Source organism: Ochotona curzoniae, unplaced genomic scaffold, assembly GCF_017591425.1.
Source record: "Ochotona curzoniae isolate NIBS_2020 unplaced genomic scaffold, NIBS_Ocur_1.0 scaffold_1037, whole genome shotgun sequence".
Taxonomy (NCBI): domain Eukaryota; kingdom Metazoa; phylum Chordata; class Mammalia; order Lagomorpha; family Ochotonidae; genus Ochotona; species Ochotona curzoniae.
This window is the reverse complement of record NW_024467083.1, coordinates 9,382,798-9,397,024: the sequence shown is the minus strand read 5'-3', so window position 1 is coordinate 9,397,024 and position 14,227 is coordinate 9,382,798. Positions and strand designations below refer to the sequence as shown.

At 40.3% G+C, this 14,227-nt stretch overlaps 1 protein-coding gene across 1 annotated transcript in view; it reads left to right on the top strand.

Annotated features, from left to right (window-relative positions):
* The first annotated feature begins 918 nt into the window (after positions 1-918).
* DPYD (dihydropyrimidine dehydrogenase) overlaps positions 919-14,227 on the top strand; it is an 808,753-nt gene continuing 795,444 nt past the window's right edge. The window contains exon 1 of the mRNA XM_040999080.1: positions 919-1,030. Coding sequence (XP_040855014.1) covers positions 992-1,030 — 39 coding nt within the window. The 5' untranslated portion in view covers positions 919-991. The remainder of the gene's footprint in view (positions 1,031-14,227) is intronic.

Below are 14,227 nucleotides of genomic sequence, written 5' to 3'. Positions count from 1 at the left end.
AGACGAAGAATGAACTGAGGGGGGAAAAAAAAGACACAGGGAATAATATTTGATGTGAAGATAAATAATATAGTAGAATTAAATGCAAAGTTTTGTAAGATAAGGCAGTGCATCTCATTAGGGGAAAAAAGGAGAGATTATTTTCCACACTGGAACCTCCATTACATGAGTTTGCTTCCTTACTCCGGGCAAGTTTAGGAGGGAAACATAAAGAGTAACTCTTCAAAAGGGCTTCACGCTTCACAGTTCTACACACCTTTTTAAAATAGCAGCTGAATGGATTCTCCTGCAAACATCCAACTTACTTCAGCAGCTGCCGGCGGGGTCTGTTTTCGCTTGCCTCATGCCCGCGACCCCAGGCTGGCATCCTCGTGGCGACCTGCGCTCCCGCCCTCTCCTCGGCGGCTAGTCTCTTCGAAGAATGCGTGGAGGGGCATCTACCACCTCACCCACGGGAGTTCCTGAAGAGGCGGCTGCCCGGGACACACTGTTTCTGTCCCTCGCTAGAAAGGACCAGAACAGCCTGAGAACAGCCTGGGGCGCAGAACGCCCTTGCCTTGCCTCCCGGGGAGCCCGGCACTAAGGTCCTCTCGCGGCCCAGGTCGACTTTCTCCCAGTGGCGACTCCCAGCTAACGCTTGCACGCCTGCTCTCCTGGCGGCCGTGGGAGAAACACCTGCCTCCCTGCTGGGCCGCGGGCGCTCGGGCGCGCAGGCCGGCTCCGGCACTCCCGGCACTCCCGGCACTCCCCGGCTCCCCGAGCCGCCCCCGGCCGCCCCCAGCCGGCCCGAGCCGCCCGAGCCGCCCGCCCGAGCCGCCCGGCCGCCCGAGCCGCGCAGCCCCGCCCCGGGGGCGTCGCAGCTCCGCCCCGCGCCGCCCCGCGCCGCCCCGCGGGCCCGGCTCCCCTATTTCCACTCGCGCTCGGGCGCGCTGTCACTTCCGTCTGGTTGGAGCCCGCGGACGAGGGAGGGTCTCCCGCTGTAGGGACTGCCATGGCCCGGGTGCTTAGCAAGGACACGGCGGATATCGAGGTACCCACTGCGCGCCGGCCGGCTCTCACTGGGCCTGGGGCCGCGGCACGGTCGGGGGGCGTGGGAGAAGAAGTGGGGCACACGGGGAAAGTTTGCCTCGGTGCGAGACTTGCGGGGCAGAGCCCTAGGACCGCCGGAGACCCGCGGCGGGTGTCTCATTGTACCGGGACGCGTCTGCTTACTTCTGAGGGGATGGTGGAAGCCTGTCTCCTTGTCCTTCCCGGAGTGGCAACGGCTCCAGAGCGCGCAGTGGCGGGACCGTGGACTCTGAGGGGACCAAGTGCCCCTTTGCCACCCAGTGGACCCTGTTTTAGGAACCTGCCCGGTCGGTGGAAGGTGGAGAGTAGTCTTTAGGGGGAGGCCTGGGTTAGCCGCAGTGGGCACCAAGGGCCAGGGTATTGCTTATGAAATAATTGCCCCTAGGGGAACAAGGAACAAAGTCTCACGGAAATACAAGAAAAAAAAAAAAACAACATTTTTTTTTTTTTTTAAAGACAGTGTCCGCAAGGGGAAATCCAGAAATAAATTACGTTTTTCTCTTCTCTTAGCAGTTTTTGATTCTGTCTTGCACTTTTGGAAAAATTACAGGAATCTTTGTCTGAATAAGGCCCACCTGAACCAAGACTATTTCTTTTGCTTTCTCCTTGTTTCCTTAATCCGTGTTGTGAGTCGCACTGAACTGTCAACAGGGACTTAGACGGCCTAAGCCGCTGTCAGCACTCCTTCCCTAAAGGCAAAGGTTGTTTTGTTGGAGGATTTTCTTTGTATGAGTTTTCTGCTCTGGCAAACGTTTGTGTGTGTGTGGTGTGTGCCTGCGCGTGCGCGCTTTACAAATCTCAAGTTTTTGTTCTCTTCTGTCCTTCTGGTAATGAAAATAAGTTTAAAACCACCTGCTGCTCCTGCTGCATTTTTGCCCCTGGCATTGATTGGATAAACTTTGCCCCCTAGTAATGGGAAGATGTTCTGTTTGTACTGTTCTGGGAACTTTGTGTTCTGTTTTGTCCAAACTCCACACTCATGATTTGAAAAATCTATATTGGTATATTAGATACATCACATGGACATCTAGTGAGTTTCTGCTTAGTTGTGACTTCTCTTATGGATAGATTACTTTCTGATACTGATCATGTGATAAAATACTCGTGTGTGCACAACGTAAATGGTATGATTTGTGCTTTTCATGTTTCATTTAGGTCTTAGTCCTTTTTAGTCCTTGTTGTTTTGACTTAACCAGATCTCCTTTGCTTTCTCTTTTCTTTGAAATGAAACCAAATACCAAACATTCTACAGCTTTCAGGAAGCACCAGTTTCACAGACTAGACTCTCAGAGGAAGGATGGTGGTTGAGTTTGGGCTGCTGAAGTTGAGAGTTGTTACATGCTTAAGGGAAATTTTTTCCTGCTTCTTTTGTAATGGTCTTTGCAATCAGTTGTTAACCTTGATTCTTAGGAAAAAGATGGGAAGAAACATAAAATGTGTGGCTCAGTTTCATGCACGAAACTGTTTTTGACCAATTGCACATAAGAAGCCAAGGTTCCTTGCGACTCCCAGACTAAATCAACATGGCCGGTTTGTCTGGAATAATTTATAATCTGCAGGGTGGTAATCAGACTCCTTTAGCTTTATAGTTTCTGTGTGCAGCACATTTTAATCAGTAACATCTCTCTTTACACACAGAGTCTTTCCTTCCCCTCGAAGTAATACCCGTGATTCATGAGTTAAAATACCATGAAAGAGCATGAAATTAATCATTAAAATATAATGCAGTGAGGAAAAATACATTAAGCCTAGGGGAACACACTCAAGCGTAGATGTCTCAGTTGTTCCTGTTGACTTAGCTAAGTTCATTTTTCTGTTTAACAATCAGATTGAGCTATGCTGTTTTCTATCAGATTTGAACGCTTTGCTTGAATACATTTATTAACAGCATTATTGAAAATCTGATTGGATTATGATCACTGCTTTAGCCTCCAAGACATGGGGAAGGAAGTCATCTCCTAAGAAATTACTGGTACGAACGTAGGATAAGAATACATTGATAAAGGGAAATAGTACTTGATAAATGTGAAAAGCACAGAGGGTAATAGTGACATCTCACTGACAGTGATATAATTTCCCTTGTAAGTTTCAGAGCCTCGGATTTTGGTGTAAACAAATAAGGAATATCTTGATTTCTGGTGAAAAATTAATTGAGGCATCTGAAGATGCTTTGTGTATTCTTCCAAAATTTCTGGTCCCAGTCCAACATCCCATCAGAGATTGAAGGGGGGAAATGTTGAAAATAGTCAGATCATCAAGCTCCAAAGTTAAAATACCCCTGGGCTGGAAGATGGGCATAGAAAAAATGTGTTACTTGGTAGGACCTGGCTTATAAATACTTATAATATTGTCCTTATAATCATGGTAGAGATTTTTTTTTTGTGGCGCATTAATGTGGTTCAGAGTTTGGATTAAGATTTAGTTTCTCCCTTCCCACCCCCCTCTTAATTTGTGTAAGCTTGGGGAAGTTAGCTAGCTTCTTGTCAGGAAAAATAAGAAAAATATTTAAAAAATAAGATACAGAGAAAGTATCTTATTTTCAGGAAAACCATAACTAGTGAAATAATTAGCACTCTAAAATTAATTAACAGTAGTTATATACTTTTAAATGTTATGCAGCTTAATTGTTGAATACAACCTGGATTTTGTTAATGGGAACTTTTGGAACTGAACTGTCTCTGTTTTTTTAAGGACCTTTTTTCTCATACTCAGTATGAGTTAGAAGTATTCCCTCTTGGGGGGACGGTATGGAGAGGGGTTGGGGGAATCCCAGAGCCTATGAAACTGTGTCACATAATGCAATGTAATTAATAAAAAAAAAGAACTAAACAATAAATAAAATATTTAATTATAGCTAAAAAAAAAGTATTCCCTCTTTCTAAAGAGTTGAGCCATGCAGTAAAAACATATCTGGTCACGTGTTCGGAGGGTCACTGATTCTGCTGAACACCTCTTTTGGTTTGAAGCTGCTATACATTCCTATGGTTGAGGACATATACAATGTAGTTTTATTCTTCCTTTCTTTTTAAAAGAGTTGTTTATTTTACTTGACAGGATTAGAGAGAGAGTGAGAGAGAGAAATCTTCTACCTGCTGGTTCACTCCCCCAGCTGGTCCAATGCTGGAAGCTAGGAACTTCTTCCAGGTCTTCCCTGTTGAGTGCAGGCATCCAAAGGCTTGAGCCATTCTCTGCTGCTTTCCTAGGTCCTGAGCAGGAAACTGGATCCCCAGTGGAGCAGCCAGTGCCACAGGTGAAGTGTTAGGATGCTGTAGTTCGGCACCATCCCCTGTAGTTTTCTTTTTATGTTCTACCCCGCTTGCATGAGTCACATGATCTTTAAAATGTATTTAATTCATAACTCTATCAGTAACAGTGTATCTACAAGTGAGTTTTTTAGATTGAGTCTCCTTAATCTTGTTGATAGCAAATAGTTGTGTTTTCCGAGTGTTTAATTGTATACTGTGTCACAATTCAGTAGCCACCTATCTTGTTTTTGAGAGGTAATATATCCACATGTGAAAAACTGAATATTAACGTTAAGGAATTAGTAAGAATGTTAAGATCTGGAGTTAGGATTGGGAGAATTGAATGATGTTTAAGCATCATCTCCTCTTTATTATTGTTAATTTTTACTTGAAAGAGTTATGGGGGGCGGGGAGAGAAAAGATAAAAGAAAGTAAGACACATCATCCTCAAAAGGCTCAAAGCCTAATAATAAAACCTTAAATTTAGAATCGGGGGGGTGGGGGGAAAACCAGTATACAGAGAAACAAAAGTCACAAAAAGTAAAGATGGTATCAGAAACGATGTTGAGAAGAGAGTAGTGTAACATCTTTGAAATACTGAAGGGAAAAAAAGCTGTCAACTGAGAATTCTATAGCAAACAAAATTTTGTTTCAAAAACCAAGTCACAATAAATATTTTCAGAAAAAACAAAATGGGAAATCTTTTGTTGATTCACTCCCCAGATAACCATAATGGCCAGGTTTAGGCAGACCAAAGCCGGGGCCAGTAGTTTCTTCCAGATCCCTCACATGGGTAGCAGGGGTCCAAGCAGCTGTGTTTTCTTCTACTGCTTTCTGAGACACTTAGCAGGTAGCTTCATTGCAAGTGGAGCAGCAAGGACAGGAAGTGGCACTCACATTGGATGCTGACATCCTAAGCGGTGGCTTTGTCATCTGTGCCACATTTCTGTCCCAGATATCTTGAACTGAGTAGACAATATGACAAGGCTGAAAACTAGACCTCCCAGGAAGACAGAGATATTTGTTCACTGTGGGAGAATTCTAGCAGAATAGACTTGGGCTCTCCAGTAAGAACAGGCCCTATTTAATGAAAAAGCTGGAGCAGTGGACACAATCCCTGTTGTAAAAGGAGAATATGGCAGCACATTTGGTACTATAGAAGAACAGAAGTAACTGGACAACTATCCCCAGCAAACAATGACAGCAAAAAATCTCAGTGAATGGAACCAATGGACAATGGGAGGGTGACATCATCCTCGGATCAGTGAAATCGGCAGTGTTTCAGAGCTATCCAAGCCATTTGGACAGAACCCTCAGAATATGTACACATTGAAACTCTGGATTGATATGAGGTTTCAGTTCCTCATCCCTGGGTGCTGGGACATGCGGAAAGTCGTGAATGGTTTCCCCGTTTGTCTTTCCTCTTCCCCCAGGAACAACAAGAAGAAAGAACAAATTTGGAAGCAATGAGTATACCCAATTTTCTCTAAACCTCACTCCTTCCAAACCTGATCAACCATATAATCATTTAAAAATAAAATTTAAAACAAACAAACAATAGACTTCAGTTCCAAAATTTTGAAACTTCAAAATGAAAAGACAATGGGACTCTGCCAGAGTGGTCGTAAGATCTCACGACAGCCGAAATGGGTGTGACATTGCATGAAAGTGAAGCATCAGCAGAGCTAGAGGAGAGTGGATGGTCTTAGACATTTTATTTTTTTGACCAGTAATTCTGTGGATACAAAAACAAATGTACAGCAGAGAACTTGAGCCTTTAAAACTACAGAAAATTTTATTTAACTTATATTTCATGTTAATTTAGAAATGTATCATCAAATACTCAAAGTACTATAAGATTATATATTTATCTACAGTCAGGATTTTGATTTTCACATGTGACCTGATTACATTCTGTATTTGATTTGCTTATGATTGTCCGTATGAAGGCATATTGTATTTTTTTGGCCTCACACATCAGTAGCGTGGGTGCTCGCAGATATCCTGGAACCAATTAGACTACTACAATAACTTTTAATAGGATTATGTCTTTCTTATGGTTTTTAATTATTACCACTTCCATTGTTTTCTTTTTTTTGCTTCCATTGCATTTAATTAAAATGTTATACTAATAGGGAGGGAACATCTGTATTAACACAACATATAACGTTTGTTTCAGCTCACTACAGATATCTGTTTATTGACGATAAGAGCTAAGTATTTTGGTACGAAATTTTTATTTTTCACAGAATTTTTATTTCATGATTGATACAAAACTATTTTGTTAAAACAGTGCTGTATTAAAATCATGGCTGTATTATTTTTCAATATATGTTATTATGGTTTTTCTTTCCTCAACTTTCATCTGTTTCTTTGTAAATTAGATTTAATCCTATATATTTCCTGCAATGGCTGTTGAGACTAATTGGTGTTATTTATAAAAATGATTCAGACAGCATCTGCTATAAAATATATACCTTTAAAAATGAAGTATTTCTTTTAAATATTGTAAATGCATACAGTATGGGCGTTATGTAAATGCAAGTTGACTGGAATTTGTTCAGATCAGGAATTCATTAGTAGTATTGATGTGTTAGAATCTGAAAGAAGGTGAAGTTTTTGAAGTTAAAAAATTATGAAGATGGATGATTGTGGTTTTGTAAATGTGATTGATAATGTATTTTGAATACACATGTCAGTATCACAGATAACAAAAGAATTTTTGAAATTTTGGTCAAATTAAAGAGACATTTTATTTCTATTAAGAGATTTTTGGTATTCATTGTGCTGTCAGCCTTCTGCTGTAAACTTGCAGGGACATCCCTATCTGTTAGGTAGGGAGTGAGATTTAAACCCAGGGCTGACCTGCAGGTGTTACAATGTCACATCTGGAGAAGTGCGTTTTCAGTGTTCTTCTGAGTATTTTTGAGACAGGAGCAGGGCTAAGGCATAGGTGCATATTACTGGGGGCTTTCTTATTGGTATTGACTAGGAATTTGTTACTCTCTCTGAAAACAGTTAAAACAGATACCTCTTTGTACTAACTAGAACATACTTAATATTCTAAGAAAAAAGAACAGTTTTGAACAAAAGACTTCTTTTAATACAATTTTTAACCATCTCTGACCATATCGTATTTGTTTACCAATAACTTTTAATTTGGAGGAAGGCGTGTATGTGAGGTCTAGCTGTTTTCACCAGGGAAAGGGAAAGGATGTCCTTTCTGAAGCAAGGATCAGATGGTACACTTTTTAGAATACTTATAGTAATTTTTTGGAGTGTTTCGGCATGGTTGTAAATAGCATTCTCCCTCTCCTCTACCTCTAGCATAATAATTAAAGAGACAATCTGTGTCCCTACCTCCCAGGTGCTTGGAAATTGATATTATGAGTGCTTATGAATGTCCCCTTGAGGCATTCCTGACTGGGCCACTTTGAAGAAAAATCTCTTCATCAATAATTAAGCCCTGAGGGCCACTTCTCAGGGGACCCACACAAAATTACATGTCAACTGCAGGCCTGATTTATACAGATGGTGAGCATGAAGGAAGCCCTACCTGCACCCCCCACCCCACAATCAGCTGGTACACTGTACATGCACACATACACACACACACACACTCTAGAAACTTCATCCCCCCATTTTCAACTTGATTGTGGCTTGCCTAGCACTGAATAACTAGATCTTAATCTTTCTGTATTAAAGAGTGATATTAATTACTGACTGTAATAGCATCTTAAAGATTTAAAGATGATATTGTGTCTGATGAAAAAATTACGTGATAATCTGTGCAAAGCAGTGAAAGAAGTGTTTATTTGCTATTTGTTAATTAAAATCATCCTCCCACGATAAAGGGTAGGCTGGGATACTTCTGCTGTACAGTTTGATCTTTTGCTGTCTGACCTTGTAGCATTTCCACTTCTGTGATGTGTTTGTCAATTCTTTGGTGAATTCGCTACCAATCTATCTCTAAAGGGTGTTTGGTAGTAAAATATGGTCATGTTGAATTTTTTTTTTTAATGGAAGGTGCTCTGTGATCAAACTAAGGGAATGTAAAAGTGTTGTCCTAGCTGCTTATGTATGTGCTAGGTAGGACTAGGTAAGACATTCATACCATCTATACACATTTGATAGATTTATTCACTTTTTTTAAAAACTCTTCTTTCTCCTTTTTAAAATCAAATAAGTTAAAGTTTTAAGTTTATCTAAGAACATACAGGAAATTCAATGCTAATTTATGCTGATGAAGTTCTTTATGAAAATCATCTGGATTTAATATTTTTTGTTTCTTAGATCAAGCTGTTCTTGGCTAAAAAAAATAGAAACTGGGTTGCTGAAATGGAAATAGGTTACTATTAGAGAGCTTCTCTAGTGTGTGTGTTTACCAGTGACGGTCAGTGGAAGCTAGAGCAGCAACAGTGGAGTCCTACCCCGTGGAGGAACTCAAGTTCAGTTTCTCTGAGAGGTTGTTCCTCACTAATCTGAAAGTATTGGGTGCCTCCTTTCAGATATTCATCTGTACCAAGTATCAAGGAATGCTGGGGTAAATAATTTGAGCTACTCCATAACTTGAAGAAAAGCAGTAAGTTATCATAACACTTCCCAAGGGCCAAAACCTGGTATCTTTTACAATAAGTGCACATTTTACATATTAACTTTTGTTAAACTTTTTCATTTTCATGATTTTATTCTCTCCACAGACATTACAGACAATGTGTAAGATACCAGTAAGCTAAAATATGACCCTTAACATGTATATTAGCAACCATGCCATCAGTGAAGTACTTTGCTTTGCTAATGCATGCATTGTTTTTTTCTTAAATATGCATTTGCAGTTTGGTATTTGCTTTTTGTTTTGTCAGAGGTGTTTTTGGATCTGGCGTTTTGGTATAGCCTATAAAGCCTCTATTTGAGATGCCAGCATCCCATGTAAGTGTTGCTTGAAGTTCTGGCTGTTCCACTTGTGATTTAGCTCCTTGCTGATGGAATGGGAAAAGCTGGTTCCAGTACTCAAGCTCCTGACAAAGAAAGCCATGTGAGAGACAGGGAGGAGGCTCCTGGTTCCTGGCTTCAGCCTGGGCTAGCCTTTGTTATTGCAATCATCAGGGAAGTTACCCAATAGTAGGTGAAAGATTCCACACTCCCTACCCTCTCTGACTTTTAAATAAATAAAAACATTTTAAAAGTATACACTGCTATTATTACTAAATTTTAAAATAGTTTGGGAGGAAGTGTTAAAATTTTTTGAAGCATCCTTGCCTTTATCTGGCAGTTACTCTGTCTTTAGCAACCATTTATTAGAACTAATGCTCAACAAAGTATTATATAGAAGCCATTTTGTTGAAAATACATTTCACAGGGTTGGTTTCAGTAAAGGAACTTAAAGAGTTTGTCAAAATGAAATTTAAAAATATGTTTGCTTTTTAAAGATTACTTGATTGAAAAGGCAGAGTTAATAGAGAAGGAGAACCAGAGACCAAGAGAAGTATTCTATTTGCCTTAATGATCAGGCTGAGCCAGGCTGAAACTAGGAGCTGGGAGTCTCCTAGCAGCCTTCCACGTGCGTGCAAAGCTCCCAGGACAGCCCCTTGTCAGGTGCATCAGCAGGATTGGAAGTGGAGTAACCGTTACTCAAACCAGGTGTTGCGTATGGGATGCTGATGCTACTGTTGGTGGCCCAATTTGCTTTGCCACAGTTCTACCCTCAGTATGTTTACTTTCTTAAAAATGTTTGTAATCCATGTGTTTGAGGCTTCATAAAATGTAATGTAGATGTGTACTATGAAAAAAGCAATGCATCGATTCCAAAGCATTTTCCACGAAAATACACTTGTAATTCCATTTTCATGAACTCTGCTCTGGAGCAGTGAATTTCAGTTCTGCCATTTCTGACTATGCTTAGTACCCCATTTATGCATCTTTAAAAAAGGTTTGTTTTTGTATTTCTTTAAAGGAAAAAGAGGTAACCGGCAGTTACTCTTTGGTGTCAGGAGAGAACAGAGAAGGTGGAAATGGAAATGGTCCCCTGTTTGCCTCTCCCTTTTGGCACTGCATTTGGTTATAGTACACTCAAGCATCTGGGGACAAACTAATGTGTGACTTAGTGGGAACGCAGTGCTGACAATGCTTTTACTTTACAGGTTCACTTGTTGCGAGTTTTTTTCTTGCTCCCTCTCCTTGGTGAGTGGGAGAATAAGACGGGGCCCCAACACTATTGCTGTCCTATCATATGTTCACACATGGAATCTTGTGTTGTTTCAGCTACCCCACCCCTTGGGAACAAAACACCTCGAAAACCAGATTCTTGAAGGGTCGTTTTATCCTGAACCACCTTTACATTGAAGTATGACTGTTCAGGACCCAGAACGATGGCCTAGTGTTTAAATCCTCGCTTTGCATGCTCTGGGATCCCATCTGAGTACTGGCTCCTGTCCCTGTGGCCCCCTTCCCACACAGCTCCCTTCTTGCAGCCTGTGAAAGCAGTCATCAAGGATGGCTCAAAGCCTTGGGACCTTGCACCTATGTGGGAGACCCAGAAGAAGCTCCTGGCTCCTGGCTTCAGATCAGCTCAACTCTGGCCATTGTGCTCACTTGGGGAGTGAACCAGTGGATGGAAGATCTTTCTCTCTGTCTCTCTCTCCTTCTGTCTGAGCATCTGCTTTCAAATAATAAATAAATAAATAAATAAAATATGACTGCTCATGTGTTTCTCTGTGTGTGTTTCAACATTTTTTCTTCCTTTTAGGGATATAAGAAAAAAAGGATCTATATGTATAATAAGTTTTTGGTTGAACACATTTATTTTATTGTTGCAAATTTGACAAAACTTTCTCTTGCGTACATATTTAAGCAGAAATAACCTTTGCTTCATGCTACACCTTCAGCTAAAGTTTACTTGCCACCTGTACTCCAAATATGGGTTTGCTTATGGTTGCATTTTGCAATAAATTTAAATATTTGTAGAGTAAGATTTCCGAGGTCATTACCAGAGAGCTGGACCGGAAGTGCCCAGATGGGAGCCAGGTATGCAGGTGGTGGCTTAACCTGATACATCACAGAACTGGCTCCCCCTTTCGTTTTTTAAGTAAGCAATTAGGTAAAAAATTTTTTTCTGTTTGGCTTAATTGCAATTTGTTTGAATGTTGATGAGTTTGAACACTTTCTTCCAAATTTTTTATGAAAATGGAATTAACATTTATAAAATTTTATATAATATTGAAATAAGTGAGAAAAGAAATAAGAATTGAAATATTACTAACTTTAAGAAAACTTGATGCTTCTGAATAAAAATCATAACAATGCTATTTTTGATAACATATAATCTAGGAAAGATAAAATTTAGCTAAATTCAGAAATAGTAGTAGGTATACTTGATCTATTATAATATTTTTTGTAAGTAATGAATATTGTTCTAATTAAATTGAAAGAGTGGCATAGAGTTAATGGTTGTGATGGTAGGCTCTGGATTCAGAATGCCAGTTAATGTTCACGCCATATCCCTGCTGCTTAATAGTACTGACCTTGACTAATCTCGGTGCTAATGTTCTAAAAACATGTTTATTTTAGCCTTTTTGTTCATTCTTAAGCTGTTACTGATTTCATATCTGCAATAAAATCTCATTAGATTTGAGGAACAGTCTGTGGTGGTGTTTAAAAGATATGTGGCACTTCACCAGTATCATGAAATTTAGTAAATATATAAAGCAAAATAGTGTGTTGCAGAATGAGTAAGTAGATTCTTCTCTTGACTTGGAAGTCAGAGGAGATGTCCCTGAGGAATCGACCTTTATACTGTAAATCTAAAGGTCATAAGGAGTATGCCAGGGCTTTCAAGGAAGACAAAACAACAAATAAAAACATATCATACAGGTGAGATTCAATTTTGTATGAAGAACTGTCATAGGTAACGAGGGTGTTGAGAGAGATACAAGTGTGGTATTTAATAACATGAAGTTTAAAATACCTGTTAAATGCCAAAATAAATATAGGAAGTTGGAGATAAGCTATGGAAGTCACTGAAATAGCCGTGGCTGGAGTTCAGATGAAGAATGTTTAAAAATAATGCTTCAAGTTCCAGGACTGAGGGATTCATATGGGGTCAGTGTAGTTAGAAAAGGAGCAGAGTCTTGACATGTGCAAAAGAAGAAACAGTGAAGGAATCTGGCACATGAGCCCATGGAACGAGGACAAATGTGCACAGCTACAATCAGCTTCTTTACTGATGTTTGCAGGGTTATGTGAGGGCCTCACATATGTCTTTTGATTTCATCACATGAAAAAATTGAGTTTGACAATAACTGTTGTGGCAAGGTGTCCCACAAGAATGGATTGGCACAAACATAGAAGAATATAAGGGAATGACACGGTGACATTAAAAAGCTTTAGGAAGTCTCTACAAAAATAGGGGACTGGAGGGGGATAAGCAACCGTTTATATGTTAAGGTATATACATATGCATGGAAGAGAGCTAAGTGCTGAAGGAGAGAGAAAGGATGACCTGTTACATAAAATGATTCTCTTGGTCTGGGGGAATAAAGTAGCACAGGAGGGAAAAGGGAGGAGGTGACAACTTTGGTAGAAATCTCATCTGACAGTCTTTGTTGTCTCAAAAACAGTGTAAGGCATGTTTATTAATTGAGAATATTTAGAATAATGAGAATATTTAGAATATTTGAAGAACAGATGAGAGTATAGGAATTTCTGGAAAGTGTGAGATTGAAAAATAATTTATTTAAGATTATTATATAGGATGGTTAGGCATTCTTTTCTGCTGAATATTCATGGTCAGAAATTAGCTGTGAGCCTTATTGTGGATTTTTCTTTTTCTTTTCGATTTATTTTTATTTCAAAGTCAGATATACAGAGAGGAGGAGAGACAGACAGGAAGATCTTCCATCCAATGATTCACTCCCCAAGTGACTGCAACAGCTGGAGCTGTGCCGATCTGAAGCCAGGACCCAGGAACTTCCTCCAGGTCTCTCATGTGGGTGCAGGGTCCCAAGACTTTGGACTGTCCTTGACTGCTTTCCCAGGCCACAAGCACGGAGCTGGATGGGAAGTGGAGCTGCCGGGATTAGAATCGGCACCCATATTGGATCCCAGTGTGTGCAAGGCGAGGACTTTAACCAGTAAGCTGTCGTGCTTGGCCCTGTGGATTTTTCTTCAGTGATTTTTAACTACTTCAATTCAGACAAATAGGAATGAAAGGGATAGCCTTGAATTGAGGTTTGCCTGGGCAAAAAAAAAAAAACAAAACAGTCTGGGAATGGGATATGGAATTAAAAGATGAAGAGCTGTGCTGAGTACAGAAGAGTACAGGTGAAGAAGCATGAAGACAGAGTTGCATGATGTCACAGGTACTGATTGCAGTGACACTTTCTCAAGCTGAGCAACGCCAGGGATGTTCAGAAACTGCCAGAAGCTGGAGGATATAACAGAGGACTCTGGCTTCAAAGCTGGTATGGCCTCCTGTCATATTTCTGGCCTCCACAACAGTGAAGCAGTAGAATTCTGTTGTTTCATGTTAGTCAGTTTAAGCTTTAAACAGCCATAATGAATCAGTACAGATTTTGGTATGACCATCAGAGGACCTGGGATATCTTAGGAAGGAAGGAAAGAAGACTGTAAAGGAGAGAAGCAGAGGAAAATGCTAGAAACCTGGAGAAAGGAGTACACTCAGGGCAGCTCACATTGAGTAGGAGACGGTTCTTCCTGTAATCGAATTCAAAGTGGTTAGGGTTAAATACCCGCAATATTTTAAATGCTAAATATGCTGCTAAATTCCTAATTTTCACACTTCTTAGCTTTGTGAACTCAGCTCATTTCTCTGCTAAATGGAGATCGTAATCCCTATGCTCTGTAATTCATACTGCTGTTATTTGGAACAAATGCATTAACAACAAATGCAAATGCAG